Source organism: Eucyclogobius newberryi, unplaced genomic scaffold, assembly GCF_026437365.1.
Source record: "Eucyclogobius newberryi isolate DKJ021-1_F unplaced genomic scaffold, fEucNew1.0.hap1 SCAF_5, whole genome shotgun sequence".
Lineage (NCBI taxonomy): Eukaryota > Metazoa > Chordata > Actinopteri > Gobiiformes > Gobiidae > Eucyclogobius > Eucyclogobius newberryi.
The window spans coordinates 40,384,334-40,404,333 of record NW_027316167.1 but is presented as its reverse complement, the minus strand read 5'-3'; the positions used below and the strand labels follow the sequence as shown (position 1 = coordinate 40,404,333).

Here is a 20,000-nt window from a genome sequence, read left to right as displayed (position 1 = left end):
TGTCCAGGCCTTGCTTCAGTTCTTTGATCTTATTGGTGGAGCCCGACTTGCGGTAGATCCCTTCCGTGTAGAGGCCGTGAAGCTCGATGTAGTTCATGAGCTTCTCCACCACTAGGGGCACCGCTCGCTCGTCGCTGGTCAGACGTGACACTTCCACTCCGAACTGTCTGGACGAGAGCTCCGGGTCGAACTGCAAACCACAAACCACAGCAGGTGAGACTCACCCACAAGGAGGCCACGCCCAGCCTCAGGCACAAGGAGGCCACGCCCAGCCTCAGGCACAAGGAGGCCACGCCCAGCCTCACGGCCAATACGAGAACACCATGACTCACTAATACTGCAACAGTGAAAATCTTACTTTTCTGTCATTCACACTTTACTGTTCCAATAGGATGTGGCCACTTTTAGGAACTCAAACTTTCTGAATTCAAAAGTAAAGTTACTGCGATGTAAACAGCCACATATTTCACACAGATTTGTGCTTATCTTTGGTCAACAGCAGCAATTCCAATCAATTTAAAAATGTAAAGAATTTGGATTTGTGTTTGCTAAAAGCTCAGAGCGTCACCTTAACTCAGGGGTGGGCAAACTTTTTGACTCAAGGGCCACATTGGGTTCTAAAATCTGGCCTAAAATGTGAACGAATGAATTACTATAAATTACACACAAGATTTGACCTGTAACTTGTAACAAAGCAACAAATGCAAGGCTCAATGTACAAATTGTCCACTTTAGAACAAATCACAGCTGTCTCTAGTGTCCCCTCTGTCCTTGATGACTCTGTGAGCTGATTTAACTGTGTCTTCACATCAGGATCATCTGCTCCTGAGCTCGTACTCATCGAGTGAGTGTTACGTTGTGACATGAGATATTTACACAGAAATATGATCCAGATAATGATGCACATGTGTCTTTGACTCGTGAGTCAGATCTGGACAAGAAAGTTTCATTTACACAATAGTGACACGCCAATCTTCTGAATGCGTCCGCGGTCCGCTGCGCTGCGGGACTAATAAGACTCATTTCTCAGTGAATATGATTCTGATTGTAATAAAACACACAACTCTGTCCTCTGGACAGTGCTTCTACTGTCCACAAGAGTCTTCTACAGTGTGTCAAACTCTGGCGCTTCCTGCTTGATTGCCCCCGGTGGCCGTTTGTGGTGAATTTTATTTTCTTAGATGTTCTTGTGTGCGCGCACTATGTGCGAGCAGTGCGCAATTGCGCAGGCGCGCAGTTTAGAGGGAACAGTGCCATCTCTTGGGGAAATGTGGGCATTACAGGCGAAAGGTAAAATGAACGCCCAGCCACAGTATCGTGAATTCGAATCCCAACTCCGACATTTGCTGCATGTCCTTCTTTCTTTCTCATTCCATCTACAGTCTAATAAAGCCAATTAGTTAATTATATTTTAATATTACTTGGACAAGCTTGGCGGGCCGGATTGAAAGGCCCAACTGGCCGGATGTGGCCCGCGGGCCGTAGTTTTCCCACCCCTGCCTTAACTCCTCAAACCATATGAAGTACTTTCTACTTTTCAGTTCAGTTCAAAAATAGGAGGTAGAAAGTAAAGATACTTGATCTTTAATGAAGTGAAGTAAAGGTTTCCACTGTAAAATAAGTACAATAACCTAAACTTTGTATTGAAGTACATTTACACTTCTGACCGTCTCACGCCAAATATTCTGTGTCTGAAAAGGTCAGTATTAAACACATGGGTCAGAGCTGCTCCGTGTCCAGGAGCTGCTCCGTGTCCAGGAGCTGCTCCGTGTCCAGGAGCTGCTCCGTGTCCAGGAGCTGCTCCGTGTCCAGGAGCTGCTCCGTGTCCAGGAGCTGCTCCGTGTCCAGGAGCTGCTCCGTGTCCAGGAGCTGCTCCGTGTCCAGGAGCTGCTCCGTGTCCAGGAGCTGCTCCGTGTCCAGGAGCTGCGCCGTGTCCAGGAGCTGCTGGCGGCGTGAGGCGTGGGCAGAACGTACCTTCTTACTGCATTTGGTGGTCATCTTCTGGCAGCACTTGCGGTGGCAGGCGTAGCGACAAACTGGAGACACAGACACAAAGTCAGTCCCATTGTCCAGACAGAAGCAGCTCCGCCTCATTCTTCACAATATTCCACTGGTCAGAAGAAAAACTATGGCCTCAAAGCAAACATCCTGAGCAGAGAAAGGGCCGAGTGTGTGCGGATCTGGAGCTGCAGCAGACCCCATGAGTCCAGTTGAAAACAATCTGATTAGGGCAGGAGGGGGAGGGGCCCCGGGGCCCCTGACGTCACACATGCGAGCGTGAAATCCATTACACTATTTTATGGACAATTCATTTAATAATAATAAATGTGCGAGTCACAAAGATAAAGATTCTTTCAGCTCTTCCATGATCTGAAGTTATTCAAATACTGGCAGTATAATAATACTCTGTAATACTTCCTGTTTGCATATAGTGTGCATAACGTATTATTGAATTAGTATTTCAAAGATGATTTTAAAAACAAAGTGAAAAGATGATATATATAAATAGAATATGCTTTTACTAAAGTAGCTTCTACACATAATTTAATATAATTGTTAAACCATTAAAAATATATATAATACATAACTGTACAATAACTTTTAGTGATAAGTTTTTTTTAAATAGAACAAGTAACACAATTACTTGCATTTACAAATAGTTTTCCGAACACGTTTTACAGACGTAGTATCTTCTCCTGCTCCTTCAAGTAGAGATACAAGTGAGCTAATAATACAGTAGCTCACTTTACAGTATATTTCACAGAATAGTCTTGTATCCAGATAACAATATTCAAACATTCTGGAGACAATCCAACAGAAATGTCCTAAACATGTCTTTGAAGTGTTAGTCGAGGTTGAAGTATCGAATGTGACTAAAAATGCACAAATATCACTTCAAACACGTAAAACCCCATTTGTACTTTTAATCAGCTCTTTTTCCAGCATTTGAGTTTTTATTCCTTCACCTGACCTGACAAACGTGGGTTAACGGGACTTTCATTGTAAAAGGACTTACAGGATTGTGATAGCGGCTAAGCAGAGCTAAGAAAAGCATTTAATAGGCTAAAATGAGGCTAATCCAAAACAGCCCAGGAAACAAAAGAAGTCCAGAGCAGCAGCAGTGGCATGTGGCCTTTTGAGAGAAGAGTTTAGTCTTACGTTTGCAGACGCAGGCGCGGTCCATCATCCAGATGAGGGAGGAGCAGTACTCGCAGTACGTGGGGATGCTGTACTGCGTGGACTTGAAGATGTGGCCGTTATGTTCCTCCACCTGCAGCACGTTCACATCACTTATTCTTTTGGAACTACAAAAGCCTGAGAAAGTATCTGAAAGAAACAAAGCACTTACAATGTCCGTGTCCTTCTTTCTGCGCTTTTTACGCTCCGTTTTTGGAACCTGCTGGAACCAAAGAGAAAATACAAGTGTTAGATTTGCCGCCTCCACCGCAGCCTGATGCAGCCTCCACCGCAGCCTGATGCAGCCTCCACCGCAGCCTGATGCCGCCTCCACCGCAGCCTGATGCCGCCTCCACCGCAGCCTGATGCCGCCTCCACCGCAGCCTGATGCCGCCTCCACCGCAGCCTGATGCCGCCTCCACCGCAGCCTCCACCGCAGCCTGATGCAGCCTCCACCGCAGCCTGATGCTGCCTCCACCGCAGCCTGATGCAGCCTCCACCGCAGCCTGATGCAGCCTCCACCGCAGCCTGATGCAGCCTCCACCGCAGCCTGATGCAGCCTCCACCGCAGCCTGATGCTGCCTCCACCGCAGCCTGATGCTGCCTCCACCGCAGCCTGATGCTGCCTCCACCGCAGCCTGATGCCGCCTCCACCGCAGCCTGATGCTGCCTCCACCATGCTTCACTCCAGGTGAGTTCAATCTTTGTTTCCTCAGACCTGAGATGTTTGTTTCTCATGATCTAAGAGTCCTTCATGTGCCTTCTTCTGAGTGGCTTCTGCACCACACAGGTCTGATGGTGGAGTGCTGCAGAGATGGTTATTCTTCTGGAAGGTTCTCCTCTCTCTGTCAGAGTGACCATCAGGTTCTGTGCTCAGAGGAACCTTCAGTGCGGCAGAAATGTTTGTCCTTTCCCCTTTCGGTGCCTTGATACAATCCTGTCCCGGAGGTGGAGGGACAGATCCTCGAGCTTCATGGCAATAGAAGCATCTCAAAGATGAACAATGGAAAAACCATGAGCTGAGCTCAATTTTGTCCTCTGCTGTATTCAATTATTTTTTAATACAGTTGCAAATAATTCTAACAACCTTCTTTCAGGTTGTTATTATAGGGTATTATTTGTAGAATTAAAGGCGCAATGGACGATTTTTCGGCGATTTGAGAACGCAGGCAGAAGTGCACATGCCACTCCCCGTGCACATGCCACTCCCCGTGCACATGCCACTCCCCGTGCACATGCCACTCCCCCGTGTGGACTGATACAACACACACGTGCATTTGTTTATTAGCGCAACGGAGCGCATCATCTCTCGTCTCCCGTAGATTTCTGTCCACTTCTGCGTCAGCTCGAACTGTCTTTCTCCGTCTTCATTTTGCCCCGTACACTGAGGGAACTATATTATGATAGATCCATGCGCTTAGGCACGTGGAAACGCACTCACCGCAGGTGAGCGGTAGGTGCGTTTTATGATTGATATGTGGCAGGACAAATGATTTATCCACGCCACGAGGAAATATGATAAAAAATTTGCTGAAAAAAAGCGTCCATTCCACCTTTAATTTGGAGGCAAATACTGCATTTAATCCATTTCATGTAACATAACAAAATGTGGAAATGTAGAAATGTTGAACCTTATCATTTATTTGTTAAATCACATTCAGTCAAGTCAGAGTTGTGCTGTCAGAGATGTTGAGCGTTTTTCCAGTTTTTGTTTCATGTGGATGACAGATGAACCACAAACCAGCTCACCTCTGACCTCTGACCTGGTGGAAGTGCAGTCTTACCTTGCTGACAGTGCTGTCCAGGGGCTTGTATTCTGTCATGAACTCATCCAGGAAGACTTTGAAAGTGTTGACCCAGACTCGGACCGGGGACTCGCTCCAGTCCCTCTGCTCCTGCCTCATGGTTTTCTCCAGGATGTGTTCGAACAGAGCGTACAGGTCTTTGTACCGGACGCTCTTACACTCGTCCATCTGAAGCGGGAGAGAAGGTGAACCAACATCCAGGAGGGAGTCTTTTTGAACTAAAAACACGTACCACCAGCGCTGTGGAGTAAGAGATGAAGATGTTCAGACGGAACTCCTTCAGAGCCTTTTTGAAAACCACGTCCACCATCGTGTCCTTTTTACTGTCCTCCGTCTCCAGGTCATTCATCTGGAAATGAAAATGCAAAAATCCATTAGAATTATTCTGAGCAACTGTCTAAATCTGTGTCAGTGAGTGATCCGTCCCATCAAGGTGCTGAGGCAGCATGAAGATTGCACAGTGTGCCTTAGGCTGGCCACATTAAAGGATACTCACTGACCCGGACACCCCTCTTCACTATGAGCTGCTGCATCAGGAGGAGCTGACCTTTGTCCCGCCGCTGCCCTCACATGCTCTTCATGTCTCGCTTGTGTATTTTTGTGTACAGCATCTATGTGGCCCAGGACAAATGACCTCTCCAGGACAATAACATTTATTCTGTCTTATTCTATCTATGTTCTATCACACAGCACAATGCCACTGAGGGAGCGTGCAGCCTGCAGCGTGCAGCCTGCAGAGTGCAGCCTGCAGCCTGCAGCGTACAGCCTGCAGCGTACAGCCTGCAGCGTACAGCATACAGCCTGCAGCCTGCAGCGTACAGCCTGCAGCGTACAGCCTGCAGCGTACAGCCTGCAGCCTGCAGCGTACAGCCTGCAGCGTACAGCCTGCAGCCTGCAGCGTACAGCCTGCAGCGTACAGCCTGCAGCGTACAGCCTGCAGCCTGCAGCGTACAGCCTGCAGCGTACAGCCTGCAGCCTGCAGCGTACAGCCTGCAGCCTGCAGCGTACAGCCTGCAGCGTACAGCCTGCAGCCTGCAGCGTACAGCCTGCAGCCTGCAGCGTACAGCCTGCAGCCTGCAGCGTACAGCCTGCAGCGTACAGCCTGCAGCGTACAGCCTGCAGCCTGCAGCCTGCAGCGTACAGCCTGCAGCCTGCAGCGTACAGCCTGCAGCCTGCAGCGTACAGCCTGCAGCGTACAGCCTGCAGCGTACAGCCTGCAGCCTGCAGCGTACAGCCTGTAGCGTACAGCCTGCAGCGTACAGCCTGCAGCCTGCAGCGTACAGCCTGCAGCCTGCAGCGTACAGCCTGCAGCGTACAGCCTGCAGCGTACAGCCTGCAGCCTGCAGCGTACAGCCTGCAGCCTGCAGCGTACAGCCTGCAGCGTACAGCCTGCAGCCTGCAGCGTACAGCCTGCAGCGTACAGCCTGCAGCCTGCAGCGTACAGCCTGCAGCCTGCAGCGTACAGCCTGCAGCCTGCAGCGTACAGCCTGCAGCGTACAGCCTGCAGCCTGCAGCGTACAGCCTGCAGCCTGCAGCGTACAGCCTGCAGCGTACAGCCTGCAGCCTGCATGCGACTGCATTAATTTTCATTTCTCTGGCATAAGCCATCTCCAAAGGCCTTTCAGATTAAGATTTGTGAACAATATTTTAGAGACATGGGTGTTTTGTGTAAACTGAAGATGTTGCATTTGAATCCTTTTAGTTTCCTGTAGCTTGTGTCCATTGCTTGTTTGTGGTTGTTTTTGATGTTTTGTCGTGCGCTTTGGGCTTTTTTCCAATGTGGTTTTTAACGACAAATGGCAAATAAACTAAAGTATTTATATCTTTTTCAGTGTTCTACGCCAAAGCACAGGAACAATACCCTTGTTTCTACAGTTACAAAATGCACATATTTTCTAAATTTGCATCAGTAAAGTGCAAAACAAATGCGAGTTTAGCTCCATTTCCCTTAAAGCGTTGGATTTGAGTGTTTCGCCTGAGCTTGGAGCACTGTTCAGTGCAACAATGTGTGTTTAGCTGTGGGAGGATCCGAGGCAAAACCTGAAAAAAGTAATATTTCTGGCTTCGTCCACCACCGGGGCAGGTATATAGTCCCACTGTCACGTGGGTTTTAATATTCGCCTCATGAGTTCATGTAGCTAGATCCAGTTCCACTGCAAATGCACTTTAGCCGATTCATACTTAATAACTCTAAATGTAATATTTCCCCCTCGACTCATCCAATAATTCATAATGCTAATATAAATATAAATAAAATCCCTGTAGAAACATCTCGACAGCGTTACCTTCTTCATGAGGAAGTCGTTCATGCTGCGGTAGTCGTTGGAGCAGGAGAGGATGTGCAGTGCATCGTTCTGCCACTGGGCGGGCTCCAGGGCCACACTGCTGATCTTCACGCTGCGTCTCCTCTTGACTTTGGGAGAGGGGTCTTTGTTCTCCTTCAGGTCCCTGCTGCCCCGCTCCAGAGTGCTGCTGGGGCTCAGGGGAGGGGACATGTTCTCCTGACCTGCACAAGCACCACGCACCAGCTTAACACGTGGAAAGAGCTCACTTCACTCGTCTGACGTTTGTTGTATTTGTTTTGAGTATTAAATAAAGCAACTGTGCTACATTTCTGTGGATCTATTACGTTTAAGTGAAGGAAATAATACAAAATGCTAATTTAATTTCAGTATTTGATTTGATTTAAATCACCATGTTCAAATTAACAGGGGTTAGAGTCTCGCTCTAAAACCTACAAATCAAGTTAGAAATCTTGAGGTAATAGTGGACTCAGACTTGAACTTTAACAGCCACATCACATCAAAAACATTAGCAGCTTTTTACCATCTAAAAAATATTTCCAAAATCAAAAAGTGTCTAAACCAGACTTGGAGAGACTTATCCATGCGTTTGTCTCCAGTAGATCAGACTGTACCGGCCGCTCACTGGCCTCTCAGAACATCCAGAACGTGCTTTCATATTGTATCACAACTTTTGTAGAAGTCGTGCTCTACAAATACATCTAATCTGTTTTCAGCATGTTTACAACAATGTGATGTCTGTTCAGTCCTCACCTTCTCCAGCTCCAGTGTCCACCGTGTCCAGGTCTAAAGAGTCTGCTCCACAGATCAGCTTCTCTCTGGACGTCTTCTTCTCTCCGTACTTGGATTTGCCCCAGAATCGCATCTTACGCACCCTGTTCACACAAAACCTTCTCAGTCTCCTGCATCTCAGAAAAATGCTTCCAACATTGGAGCGATGCAAACCTTCCATCCTGAGAGTTCTTTCTGAGGCTTTCCACTTTCCCCAGATCTCCCGATGACATGGCTTTGTGCATCTTTTTCTTCTCTTCACCACTAGGGGGCTGAAACAATAGATTTTATGGAATGTTAATGGCACAACTCAAGTAAAGGATGTTTTTTTATATAAGGACAAATGTATTGGCTTGAAATCAATGAGAGCATCTCCTCTGCTCCACTCCGTTCCTGCCACTAGATGGTGCTATAGGTTATTCAAACTAAGACACAATAGTTTGACATAATAAATGTAGTTCAATATCTGTAGCTACCAAACTATGGACAGCAGAAAAGTAGATTATTAAAGTTTTTTTTTTTTTTAAATAGTAACTTACAATATACTAAGTGACAAAAAAATCCTCAATAATATGATCAGTAAATATATTATTAGGGCTGCACAATATTGGACATTATTGCAATATGCAATACAGCTGCAAAATGCTGCCATATCAATCATATTGCAATATTTTTTACATTGTTTTAATACAACTAGAGTAAAAAGTAGGTGCATATGATTTTCTAATTTTGTTTTTATTTGGTATAAATGTAAATTCAAATTTTACACTAATCAAGCAGCGGTTTGTGAAGAAATGTTGAAAAATGTGTTAAAAAGACAGAAGTAGAGTTATAAAACATGTTGATGTCATCACACCTGAGAAACTCTAAAAAATATCTAAATCTTTGGCATAAATTAAAACACATTTGGACCATTAAATCAGCTAAAATGATGGTGTTTATTTGTCAAATAATAATCTCTGCGGCACAACATGGTTGCTAGGTAACAGTTATGGAATTTCCTAGTGTGATGTCACGATTTATAATCAGCAATAAAATGACTGTATAAACCCAAGACCTTTATCTGGGATAAAATGTGTTGAAGATTGTTGTGTGTTGTGTGTTGATGAGTCTAACCTGAGGCACTTTAAGATGGACAAAACAAATGAAATCAGCTATATTTATTTTAAAACAGTACATTTCTGTCAGATGGAGGACTTTGGTGTCATTCTAATATATTTACTTTGTTGCAGTATCGATACTTTTGCCATATATTGTGCAGCCCTATTTTCTATATATTGTATTGTGCATCTGCAATAATAAAAAAGAGGGTGGTGAATAAACAGCCTCGTGAAAGAAAAACATCTGATTCAAAAGGTCAATCACAAGAATGACTCATTTGTAAAACATGCAAAAATTAATCAGAGAAAATCAATTAGTCAAGAGAGGAGATTCAGTCATGTTAGAGAAGAAAAGGTGTCAGAAAACGGCCTGAATGCCAGAGAGAACACTCAGGCGGAGGCTTTCTGAACGTGTCCTCGCTGCTCTGGCATTTTCAGAAGAGTAGTTAGTTCATTTCAAACGGATTGCTGTTTGGCGGAGAGAGGGTTAGGGCGTGTCAGAGAGAGAAGAGACGCGGTGACACAGTGGCGTTGTCGGCAGGATTGTGGCGCTCGTTACCATGTCCGAGTCACTGAAACACGCCTCAGCCTCGCCGCCAGGGTCGGGGCTGGCTTTGGGAAGGGGCAGAGTGTAATGGCGGGGGCTGGTGGGGCTGTCGTCGTCCTCGTCTGAGTCTCCCCCCGCCGACGTGACGGGGGCGCGGGTCAGGAAGTCAGAGCGCGTCCGAGCCATTCGGGCTTTCTTTTTTTGGCCCACTCTGCCCACCTGGAGTTTATCAAAAGTCACATTATGTCAAGGTGATTGGGAATCCAGGGAGCAAGAGCAGCAGTGCGTGTGCTGTAGGTCAGTGGGACTCTTCTCACCACAACAGACACACTATGAACAAACATCAGCACATGCGCAACAACACAAACTTTTCTTACGTCTCTAGATTTGGAAGATTTAGAAGAAGACTTGGAGAGCGGTGGTGCCACCTCCTTTGGACTGGTCGGCCCCCCTTTGGGAACGGCATCTCCCTCAAAGCTGTAAGATGAATCAGAAGTGTTAAAATATCATCATACCACCAGCTGATGTAACCCCTGGTACAGCGTTACTACAACGAGGGATCACTTTCTATCAAAGTAGATCGCTATGGTAACAGGCCCTGAACTCAAAACCTGCTCTGGATCTGATAAAGCCTCTCAATAAGATATGGAGACGACTCTTTGACAGATGAAAATTGTATTTAAATAAACATGATTCCCATCATCTGTATTCAGACTGTATTACATTAAATACAAGCAAGTAAAAGCTGTTAATTAAGCACTTTAAGTGTAATAGTGTCTTTACATTTTGCTGCTTGACACAGACATAAGTGCTATTCTTTCAGTCCATGACAATGTATCATGCTGAGTACTGAAAGTCTGTTTGATCCACTAATGACCTTCTAATGACCTTCTCTGTGGTGTAACGAGCAGACTGCACATGAACTGCCTGCATTTATTTTGGTGTTTATTTATTCTCTTAATTGCTCGTGTGATTATGATTGACAGTCCCTAGGGCATGGAGTATGCTTTCTGATTGGACCGCTGGTGCTAACCCCGCCCCCTGTCCTATGAACATGCATTAGTTGTTTTCATTCAGAAAATCCAGGCTGACAGAGCGAGCGTATTCAGAGACGTTCATGTTTGGGTTTGTCTCTCCGGGACAGACATCTCCAGGACATGTTTTTAGAGTAATATGCATGTACATTTTATAATGTACTTGCATATTAAATTAGACTTAAACAGAAATGACACATAATACCTGCCCAGCTACTGCACAACTCTGTTGAGTGTGATCAGCTGAAAACTCACTTTGTAATTGTGACCTTGTCCTTGGGCGAGAAGAAGATGTTGCTGGTCTTGTCGCTGAGGTTGACCGCAGTGCCCTGCTGAGCCGGCTGCTTTTTGGCCACACTTTTTCCTTTGACCCCTCCCTCTCTGGACTCCAGCTTAAGTTTGGGCACCCATCCTTCAGGGGTCACTTTGCTGTCCTTAGCCTTGTGCTTGGGGCTGGACAGCGTCTGTGAAGGCAGCTGCGGCTGTGGAGCGATGCCCTGGATGTCTACGGCCAGAGGCGAGTGTGCCGAGGGAGGCGTGGACTCTGACTCTGTACGAGCTCGGGGAGTAGGACCGCTGGCTCTCTCGATGTACAGTGAGCAGGGCCTACTAGGTCTTCTGGCCCGTGCGGCGTCCTGGCCCTCCGGTCTGCTCTGCTGGATCTTCTGCAGGGCTTCATCTCGCTGCTTCTCCAACATGTCCTTCTCATGTTGAGCAAAGAACAGCCGCTGGCGCTCCAGCACTTCCTTCTGCTGTCTGATTTGCTCCATCATTTCCTTTTCATTTTGCTGTTGCTGATTACGCTGCCTTTCCTCTTTTTCTACATTCAGTTTAACCAGTTTGTCTATAATGGTCTGGTCTGCGCGTGAAGGCGGGGCCACGTTGTGCGGAGACGGCGTTAGCTCTCCGGTCTGCGCCGCTGTGTCCCGCAGCTGCACTGAGGGGCGGACCATGTCTGTTAGCTCCTCACTTAGCGGCGACTCTTTTTGCATGCTAATGACTACAACCACTGGTCTTCGACTCGATTCCCGTCGTTCTTTGAGAGGTTTGACAGGCGTAGTGGTAGTAGCCGTGGTAACAGACGTTTCTGTGGTGTGTTGAGGCTCATTGGCAGGTGGCTTTGGAGCGCTGCCTTCAGGGACGTAAAACGTTGGGAGGTAGTTTTGGATTTTGGGCGGATGCGTGAGAGTGGGTGTTGTTTCTGTCAGAGCTGGATCTACAGAGGTGGGTCGGTCATGCTTTGGGCTTGTGGACACGGTCTCCACACTGGGCTCTGGTTCTTGTGAGACAGAATGTTCAGGGGAGCAGAGATCTTCTGTGTCTGTGATCTCCGCCACAGCTTTGGGCGGCACCTCCTCCATACTCAACAGTTCAAAGCTGCCCTTGGAGCTCTGGCTGTCGGGCGTGCCCTGTGGAGAGCGTAGAGGAGGCGAGGCGAAGGGTACAAACTCCAAGGACCACCGGCGCTCTTCGGACGGTGACGACGGGCCTCCGGTGGTGGCGCGCACTTTGAGCAGCTCCAGACTGAACTTGGCCTGTTCCAGCTCTCTCATCCTCCGGCTCTCCCGTTTGGCTCGGGTGGTCTTCTGGCTGGGCTCGTCCACAGTGGACGCTCTTTCTCGCAGCACGGAGGGGAGTGGCTCTGAGTCTTCACACTGGGGCTTGGAGATTTTAGCCGACTCCTCCTGCTGTTTGATGGAGGCCTCCCATGTGCTGAGGTCCAACCCAGGAATGGTCTCAGGCGTCCCCTCATCTTCTAGTGACGCGCTCACGTCGCCGTTCTGCAGCTCACGGAGATGCTCCTCCTCACTCTCCTTTAGCCTCTGCTTCTTTAATTTCTGGAATCTGAAAAAGAAATCATCAAAAATCAAAAACTAACTGATAGTAAAACTAGATACTAGATAGTGTACAAGAGTATTCCTTAGTATTGTGACAACAGTAGAGTCTGGTACAAGTGCAATACAAATGTACTAGAAGTAGGTCTACAATAGTTAGTATCAATGTTATTGTCAAATTTGAAATAGTTTAACATTTAAGCAATGCTTATGAAAGAATTGTGATCACAATATTTCGGTTATTGTTACATCGCTAACAGTCAAATTCCATTTATTGTCTCCACAGAAGTGACTGAGGGGGAGAGGTACCTGTGCCTGGCGAGGAGGCCCCTGCAGAGCGCCTGTAGCTGGAGCACCGTGCTGCAGAGCTGGAGGTAGCTCTGCTTGGCCTGGTGAGCTCTCCAGGCCGTCTGAATGACCAGGGCAGCTGTAGCGCGCCGCTGGAGCCAGAGCCGCCACGCCCTCTGAAGCACCAGCACAGACTTCCTCCAGAGCTTCAGCCTCTGGCGGGCGCAGTAGCCCCTCCAGTGGGACTGCACACACACCGCCGCTGTGTCCAAGGCCTCTTCATCCTCAGTCTCCTCTTCATCCACCTCTGTGGGCCGGTACACCCGCCACCATTTCTGAGACGGGACAACAGAAAACTGCATGGTTAGTTTTTGATCATTTGTTAAAATATAATGATGCCACCAATGTCCAGCCCCCATGAATGATGCAGGAGCTAGATGAGACCAAATGACAGTAACTAACTATATATGATGGCTACAAACAAAAAGAACTTTGAAGGACACATATTGTGCATTATTTGCACGGTTATTTGGATTTTAAACATGCTCTTGAGTGACTTTACTCTGGCATCTCAGGTTATACAACAGCACACATTACTTCATCAGTTAGACGTTTCCAAACAACGCCAGGTTTGATGAGGGAAAAATGTTCAAAAAGTTAACTTTGCCCAATATAAGTCCTTGAACTTAAAGTATTTTCATTAGTCAAAAATTGAGAGGGGAAAAGGGAAAGTTGTGCAGTTCAGTTGAAAATGTTGGCCTCACAAAGTTCTATTTATTCTTTTAAAGGACAAATAGTCACAGGTCTGAAGTGATGTCACACACTTGTTGCTACTGCCATCTGGAGGACAAAAGCTGCAGGTCTAAAACTCTAACATCCCCAAAGACTCTGTTTGTCCAGAAATGTGTTACTGTGGTCAGGAGGGACCAGTGGACTTACAGAACTCACTCCAGACTGAGGCTGAGCTGTTTGTTTTAGATCGTTAGCAGCTGGCTAGTGCTAGTTTACATACTATTGCGAGGCTATGCTAATAAACATTAGCCTAGTTGCAGACAGTTTCGACAAGCCTGATTTCCAACTGTCCGGGTGTTATATTTTAGGCTTAGACACAAAGTCCGGTGCAGAGGACTTGTGGACGAGGAAAAGCAGATGGAAATGTCCACAAAAGTTTGTCTTTTAAGTGTTAGCGACTCGCCGCTGCAGATAAGATCAAAGCCCGTTTGCTTTTCTGCTGTTTTGAATCCGACAGCGAGAGGCCACAGCGTGTGTGACGTCGTCAACAAATAGTCATGTGGTTGAAACCCATGAATAGAGCTACAACTAACGATCATTTTCTTCAATTAATCAAACTATTATTCGAATGATTAATCGATCATTTGTTTAGAAAGCTAAATGCCCATAAATATAAGATTCATACTCATTCGACTTAGATGAAGCCAAGGGGACATGTTTATGGAGGATATTAAAAGATCAAAAACACTAATTATACCAGTTTTCTATGTCTTGAATTATTTATTTGTCTGAGTCAGAAAACCTCTTCTCTTTTTGAGATTGTGTATGCTCCAAATAACCATTACTTCATTATTAAATTAGTTGATGATCATCTCAATATCAGCTGCGATTAATCGTTGACTTGTTGCAGACACATTTTTAACCTGTTCTAACGTTGTTCCTCATCAAAAACAAAAGTGCTGAATCCTCTGCCTGAGCCTCAGAACACAGTTTTATGACGTCAGAGTTCATAAATCCTCACCTGACTCAAAATCACTTTCATCACAACTGCGTGCTACATTAGCATGTCAAGGAAAGATGGTGTTTGTTTATCTCCCTTTACACATACTTTAAAACAAGAAACGCCAAAATACAGGAACTCAAGAGTATTTAAGAAGGACAATAACAATACAAATGATTTAGACTATTTGTGTTGCAATTTTAGCATTGAATTTTGCAACTACATCTTCTCATTTTCCTCATGTGTGCACAATCATGCGCTGGTCCTAGAGGCGAGTAAAGTGTAAAAGTGTAAAGTGTGAAGTGTGAAGTGTGAAGTGTGAAGTGTGCACCTGAATGCAGACGGCGGCCTCTCTCATCCTGCAGAAGTGCCTCCTCTCCAGGTGAGCTCGGAAACGTCGCTGGAGACTGACGATGAGCCGGAGCACCTCGCTGTGGAGCAGAACCTGGAACCTCTGACGCTCGGCCTCACGGAGGAACACCTGCAGGAGGGAGGGAGGAGGAGGAGGGAGGGAGGAGGAGGGAGGGAGGAGGGAGGAGGAGGGAGGGAGGAGGGAGGGAGGAGGTGAGCTCAGCATCAGGACGCGACCATCACATTACACACTTTGAATCACATCCCTCCCACAGAGCGCAGGGCTGTCCTGCAGGAATGCTGGGTATGGTCCTCTAATGATATACACACATCATGACTCATACCAACGACCGACCACGAGCTACTATCAAACAGCTCACTGAGATGTAATGATGACACAAGAGCGTTTAAGACCAGACGCTACAAAACATCTTACATTAAGAGATCCATTTGAAACGTCTTCAGCAGTTTATTTACACAACTGTATTACAAGTACATCATGTGTAAAAATGGCCAAAATGTCACATATTTGGGACATATATATCAGAAAAAAGGCTTTCTTCATTTTGATGACATTAGATACAAAACACAGAGGGGATTTTGGGGATCTTAGTGTTGGAGTAAACTAGATTTGACTGAAAATTGGCATACAAATTTTGCAGATATAAAAAAAAAAATACTTCTGTACAATCTGTCCGTTATAAAGCTTGTATAGTTTGTATAGTTTGGTGTGTAGGTGCAGCTTTAAGGGCTGATTCTTTATGACTCTGTGGGAGGAAAATGCAGTTGGAGAAATCGGCCTCTGAAGACCATAGAGTAAATCATCTGTAGGTGCAGATGGTTATTGTTGTTTTCATGTGAACGTTTGTCTGACAGAGCGAACTGTCAAACCTAAAAACACACTTATTCTTTGTAAAAGTTTGTACCATTGTCTTTCCCACTTGGAATCCGTCCGACGACAGGCTCAGGGGCTGCAGGCTCTTCTGGAGGCACTCTTTGGAGGCACTGGTTCCATCAGGCAGCAGGACACGGAAATGTCCAACAAAGTCCTACAAGAAAAATGAATCTGTATGAAGAATGACACACGGGGAAGAAGGAGTCCCAAACACAGATCTGACTTGTACATTTGAAGACACAAGGGACTCAGATGAGGTCAATTCTCACTAGATATTTATATATATCATATATATTATATGATATATATATATATATTTATATATCCTATTCATCCTATTCATATATCCTATACACAGTCAAGACTTTGTAAAATAGGTATTAATGAACATTATCATTGCTGTCAAACGTGACACATTGGAAATAATTACGTTTAACATTAAGTCACTTATATAGGTTTATGATTATAATTTGTTTTAACAAGTTGCTCGTTCGTGATATGTTCCCCAACATTGGCAATAAAAAGGACTCTGATTCTGAAGTTTGACTTGTTTTGGGCTGCTCAAGCAGAGAGAGAAGTAAAGAACTGCAACAAAGTAAAAAGTAACTGACGTGACAGTAAGCGCCATGTGAGCTGCTTTATTTCCTTTCTTTATTTGAATGCAATAAGATTTGACTATCACGTTTAAAAACATTTAACTGGTAAATATATAAAAAGAGCCAGGCTTTTCCAGGATAAGGCTGGTTTTCCGCACAGAGCCAGCAGGGGGCGACGACTGTCACTTCAAACAGAGAGAACACATCCAACCATCACAAGGACATTAAGAAGATCAACGTAGTTCTTTGAAGCTCAACTCATGCCACAAGACCATTGTCCAACTGCATTTCAAACAAACATCATCATTAGGCCCGAGCGCCACAAGCTGGCGAGAGGCCTATTAATCTCGTAAGGCCGTGCGAAGCACGGCTGCGAAAGTGCGCACGTAGTGCGCACGAAATCGAGCGCGAAGCGCTCGCCCACTTCCAAACACTCACTAACGCACTCCTTCACTCATGCACGCCCCGTGCATACTAATTAGTAGTAGGAAAATGGAACATTACCGTTGTAAACGGGCGAAGCCCGTGCAAAAGTGCGCACTAAACGAGCACCTTACATTGGGATGACGACCGCGAAGCGGTCGTCATCCCCATATAAAGCACTCATTTGCGCTAAGTACCTCACGAATACGTTCCCCATCTCTTGCATGTTCCGTGCATATAAGCATGTAATGCAAAAATTGAACATTATTACTGTATAGAGGGCCAAAAACACAAAGTGGGCGGAGCCCACTCAAAATTAACAAAAGTACCCGTCAGTGACCAGGGACCCACACCATGAGGTAGGAAAGCGCGAGCGTTTTCCGAAAATGTATAGTTTATGATATTTGAAAAATGGGAAACATTGTTTTCGCATCGGAATATTATTCTTTCTTTCTTCTTCTCGGGACCAACCCCCCTATTTTTCACCCAGTGAACATTGACGAAAAGTCACAAAAATTTGCACACCTCTAAAAATCGTGCCTCTCTACATTCTGGCTATTTCCCTTTTCTAAAATAAAAAAAATTGGCGCGTCAGCGCCCCCAAATGTACCAAAAATGCATTGAGAGATGGGAAATGACCCAAAAAAAATCTGATCGTAGAATCATGAAATTTGGCGCAGAGGTAGATGGTGACAAGAGAAGTAAAAAATATTATTACGGCAACGCCGTCCGCCCAACCAAATGTCGGCCATATTGCTTCAAAAATGGCTAAACATGACTTCGGAGTTTTTCCAAACGTCGTACTTTTACGAACTCCTCCCAGGGCGTTGGCCCTAAAAAGCTGAAATTTGGTGAAAATGCTACTGAGGAGTGGGACATCAAAAGTTATCCAAATTACATTGATACCTCTCACAGTCTCTGTGCGGCGAAGCCGCAAACTGTAGCTAGAATTTCAGAAATCTCCCATATTTAAAATTTCTGCCGTTTGCGCAGATAAAGTCCGAATTGCGTCAAATTAGAATCAGTTGTTAAACTCTTTGCCCTAAACCTACTTGAAGTGAAATAAATTAATTTGGAGCCACAGCGCCCCCTACAGATTTTATATGGAGGTTAAATGTTTAGTTTTGCGAAATTTTATGAAATTTGACACACAACTCAATTTTGGCCTCCCCATCAAAAAAGTCAATGAGACCCATGTCATAATTGTTATGGCGTTGCCGTAGCAATGACCAAAACCTCCCTTGTTATTCCAATGGGGAAATCGCCAGAACATGTTTACACTTTAGACTTTCACAAACTCCTCCCAGGGCATTAGCCCTATTAACCTGAAATTTGGTGAGGCTCATCTTCAGGGGTGGACCATCAAAAGTTATCCACATTTTTATTCAAAGAGTCACGGTGTCTGTGCGGCAAAGCCGCACATTTTGCCAAGAATTCAAAATAAAATTGCTTTTTGATGGTAAAACAAAGTGAGAAGATGTGACAGCTTCACAGATTCAGCAGAAGGCGTAATAAAAGGACAATTGGGGCGCGTTAGCGCCCCCTCCTCTTGCGGCGTGGCGAGGGCCGATCATTGCCGCTTGCGGCTATATTTATGTTTATTGTCAAACACGTGTCATTCATTTGAACCTCTCCAGTGACTTACTCTAGTCAATTCATATTAATATTCAAATTCAAAGTTGCTTCTTAGTAAGGACAGGACAATTTAAAGGTAAAGAGAGCCCTGCTGACCCGTATCATATGGTCAGAGCAATATCCATTTGTCAATATAAAAATGATCTGGAGTGTCGTGTGTTATATGGATCTATCAGGGCCTTTAATGTGCACTGTATCCCAGGTCATGACAGAGCAACTGTTTTTGTGTTTAGTCCACTCCATTCATATTGTAATACTAGTAAAAAATATTGTTCCAACAGATGTTAAGTGGATGTAGTACTACGGCTTAAACACAGAGTGAGACCGTCAGACGTGAGGAGTGAATGAATAATACAATGTGAAGCGTCTTTGAGTGTCTGGAAGAGCGTAGAATACATGATTACTGCTCTGATGAGAATGGTCTGGAATGGTCGGGGCGCTTCCTTGAGCACATGTGGCGAGGAAGGCCAGGGCTTGAAACTTGACAACATAAACACGGCGTCCTCCCACTGATGGAACTGAGGCCTATTGTGTGCTCCGGCCCAGTGCACTCCTGGCGCTCCTGGCGCTCCTGGCTGCGGGGGGCGGACGAGGAAACAGATGCGCTGTTTATACAATTACAGAGAAGGGGAGAGTTTCAGCGAGCGGGACAATGCACAGGCTCTGTTCTGCAGAGACCTGGACTCAGCAGCAGGAGTCCCAGAAAGTGATCCCATCCCAGAAATATGTCTCATCACTGCTGACCCAAGCAGCTTCAGTGTTTGGAGACGTTTGGAGACGCTCCCTGAGGGCTTCATATCAGTGAGCAGATGGAGTCAGAAGATCCTCTCAACACACAGACCCATAATAACCAGTAACCACACAGAACGGTTCACATTCACCTACAATCCCACAGCAAAAAGCCTCTTTACTTGAATAGGACAAGGACTTTAGTGCAGCTGGAGCGCTGAACCTTTCAGCTAGAAAGGAAAGGCACTCGTCACTACACGGCTTTTTGCACATGGTTAAGTCAGTACTGCCCTGAACACGTGCAATACTGACTTAACCATGTGCAATACGTCATATTCATGTGCAATTACTGTCGTACTCACAAGCAATGTCATATTCATGTGCATATATATATTATTAGTATTATTTTGTCTTACGCTAGATGTTTTTATTTTATTTTTCCCCTCCATTCCTTATTAGGAAATGAGAGGTTTTGTCTATAGTTTTTGTTTATAAGAGTTTTGTTTATAAGAGTTCTTCTATTAAGAGTGTTTTTTAAACTTCCTATAAGTTATCTGTCCTTTCTGTATCTACCTGCGTTGCAACATTGAAATTTCCCCATGTGTGGACACTAAAGGAATATCTTATCTTATCTTACATGCACGCCAGGAAAACAGAGTCCAATTTAAACTCATTCAAATTCAAAATGCCCGTAAGCCTGCGACGTGACAGGGCAGTGCCATCACACGAGGAGCAGAGGAGGAGCAGACGAGGAGCTGATGAGGAGCAGACAGGAGCAG

At 45.5% G+C, this 20,000-nt stretch overlaps 1 protein-coding gene across 3 annotated transcripts in view; it reads right to left on the bottom strand.

The window, feature by feature from the left end:
- myo9aa (myosin IXAa) overlaps window positions 1–20,000 on the bottom strand; it is a 176,092-nt gene that overhangs the window by 8,546 nt on the left and 147,546 nt on the right. For all 3 annotated transcript variants that reach the window (XM_072465436.1, XM_072465437.1, XM_072465438.1), the window contains exons 23-37: window positions 15,870–15,992; window positions 14,924–15,073; window positions 12,882–13,195; window positions 10,993–12,582; window positions 10,081–10,180; window positions 9,716–9,922; window positions 8,231–8,328; window positions 8,039–8,160; window positions 7,268–7,488; window positions 5,215–5,331; window positions 4,962–5,150; window positions 3,350–3,400; window positions 3,160–3,271; window positions 1,975–2,036; window positions 1–190 (exon numbers count right to left, since the gene is read on the bottom strand). The exon at window positions 1–190 is cut by the window's left edge and continues 3 nt beyond it. In XM_072465436.1, the coding sequence (XP_072321537.1) occupies window positions 1–190; window positions 1,975–2,036; window positions 3,160–3,271; window positions 3,350–3,400; window positions 4,962–5,150; window positions 5,215–5,331; window positions 7,268–7,488; window positions 8,039–8,160; window positions 8,231–8,328; window positions 9,716–9,922; window positions 10,081–10,180; window positions 10,993–12,582; window positions 12,882–13,195; window positions 14,924–15,073; window positions 15,870–15,992 (3,646 nt within the window). The remainder of the gene's footprint in view (window positions 191–1,974; window positions 2,037–3,159; window positions 3,272–3,349; window positions 3,401–4,961; window positions 5,151–5,214; window positions 5,332–7,267; window positions 7,489–8,038; window positions 8,161–8,230; window positions 8,329–9,715; window positions 9,923–10,080; window positions 10,181–10,992; window positions 12,583–12,881; window positions 13,196–14,923; window positions 15,074–15,869; window positions 15,993–20,000) is intronic.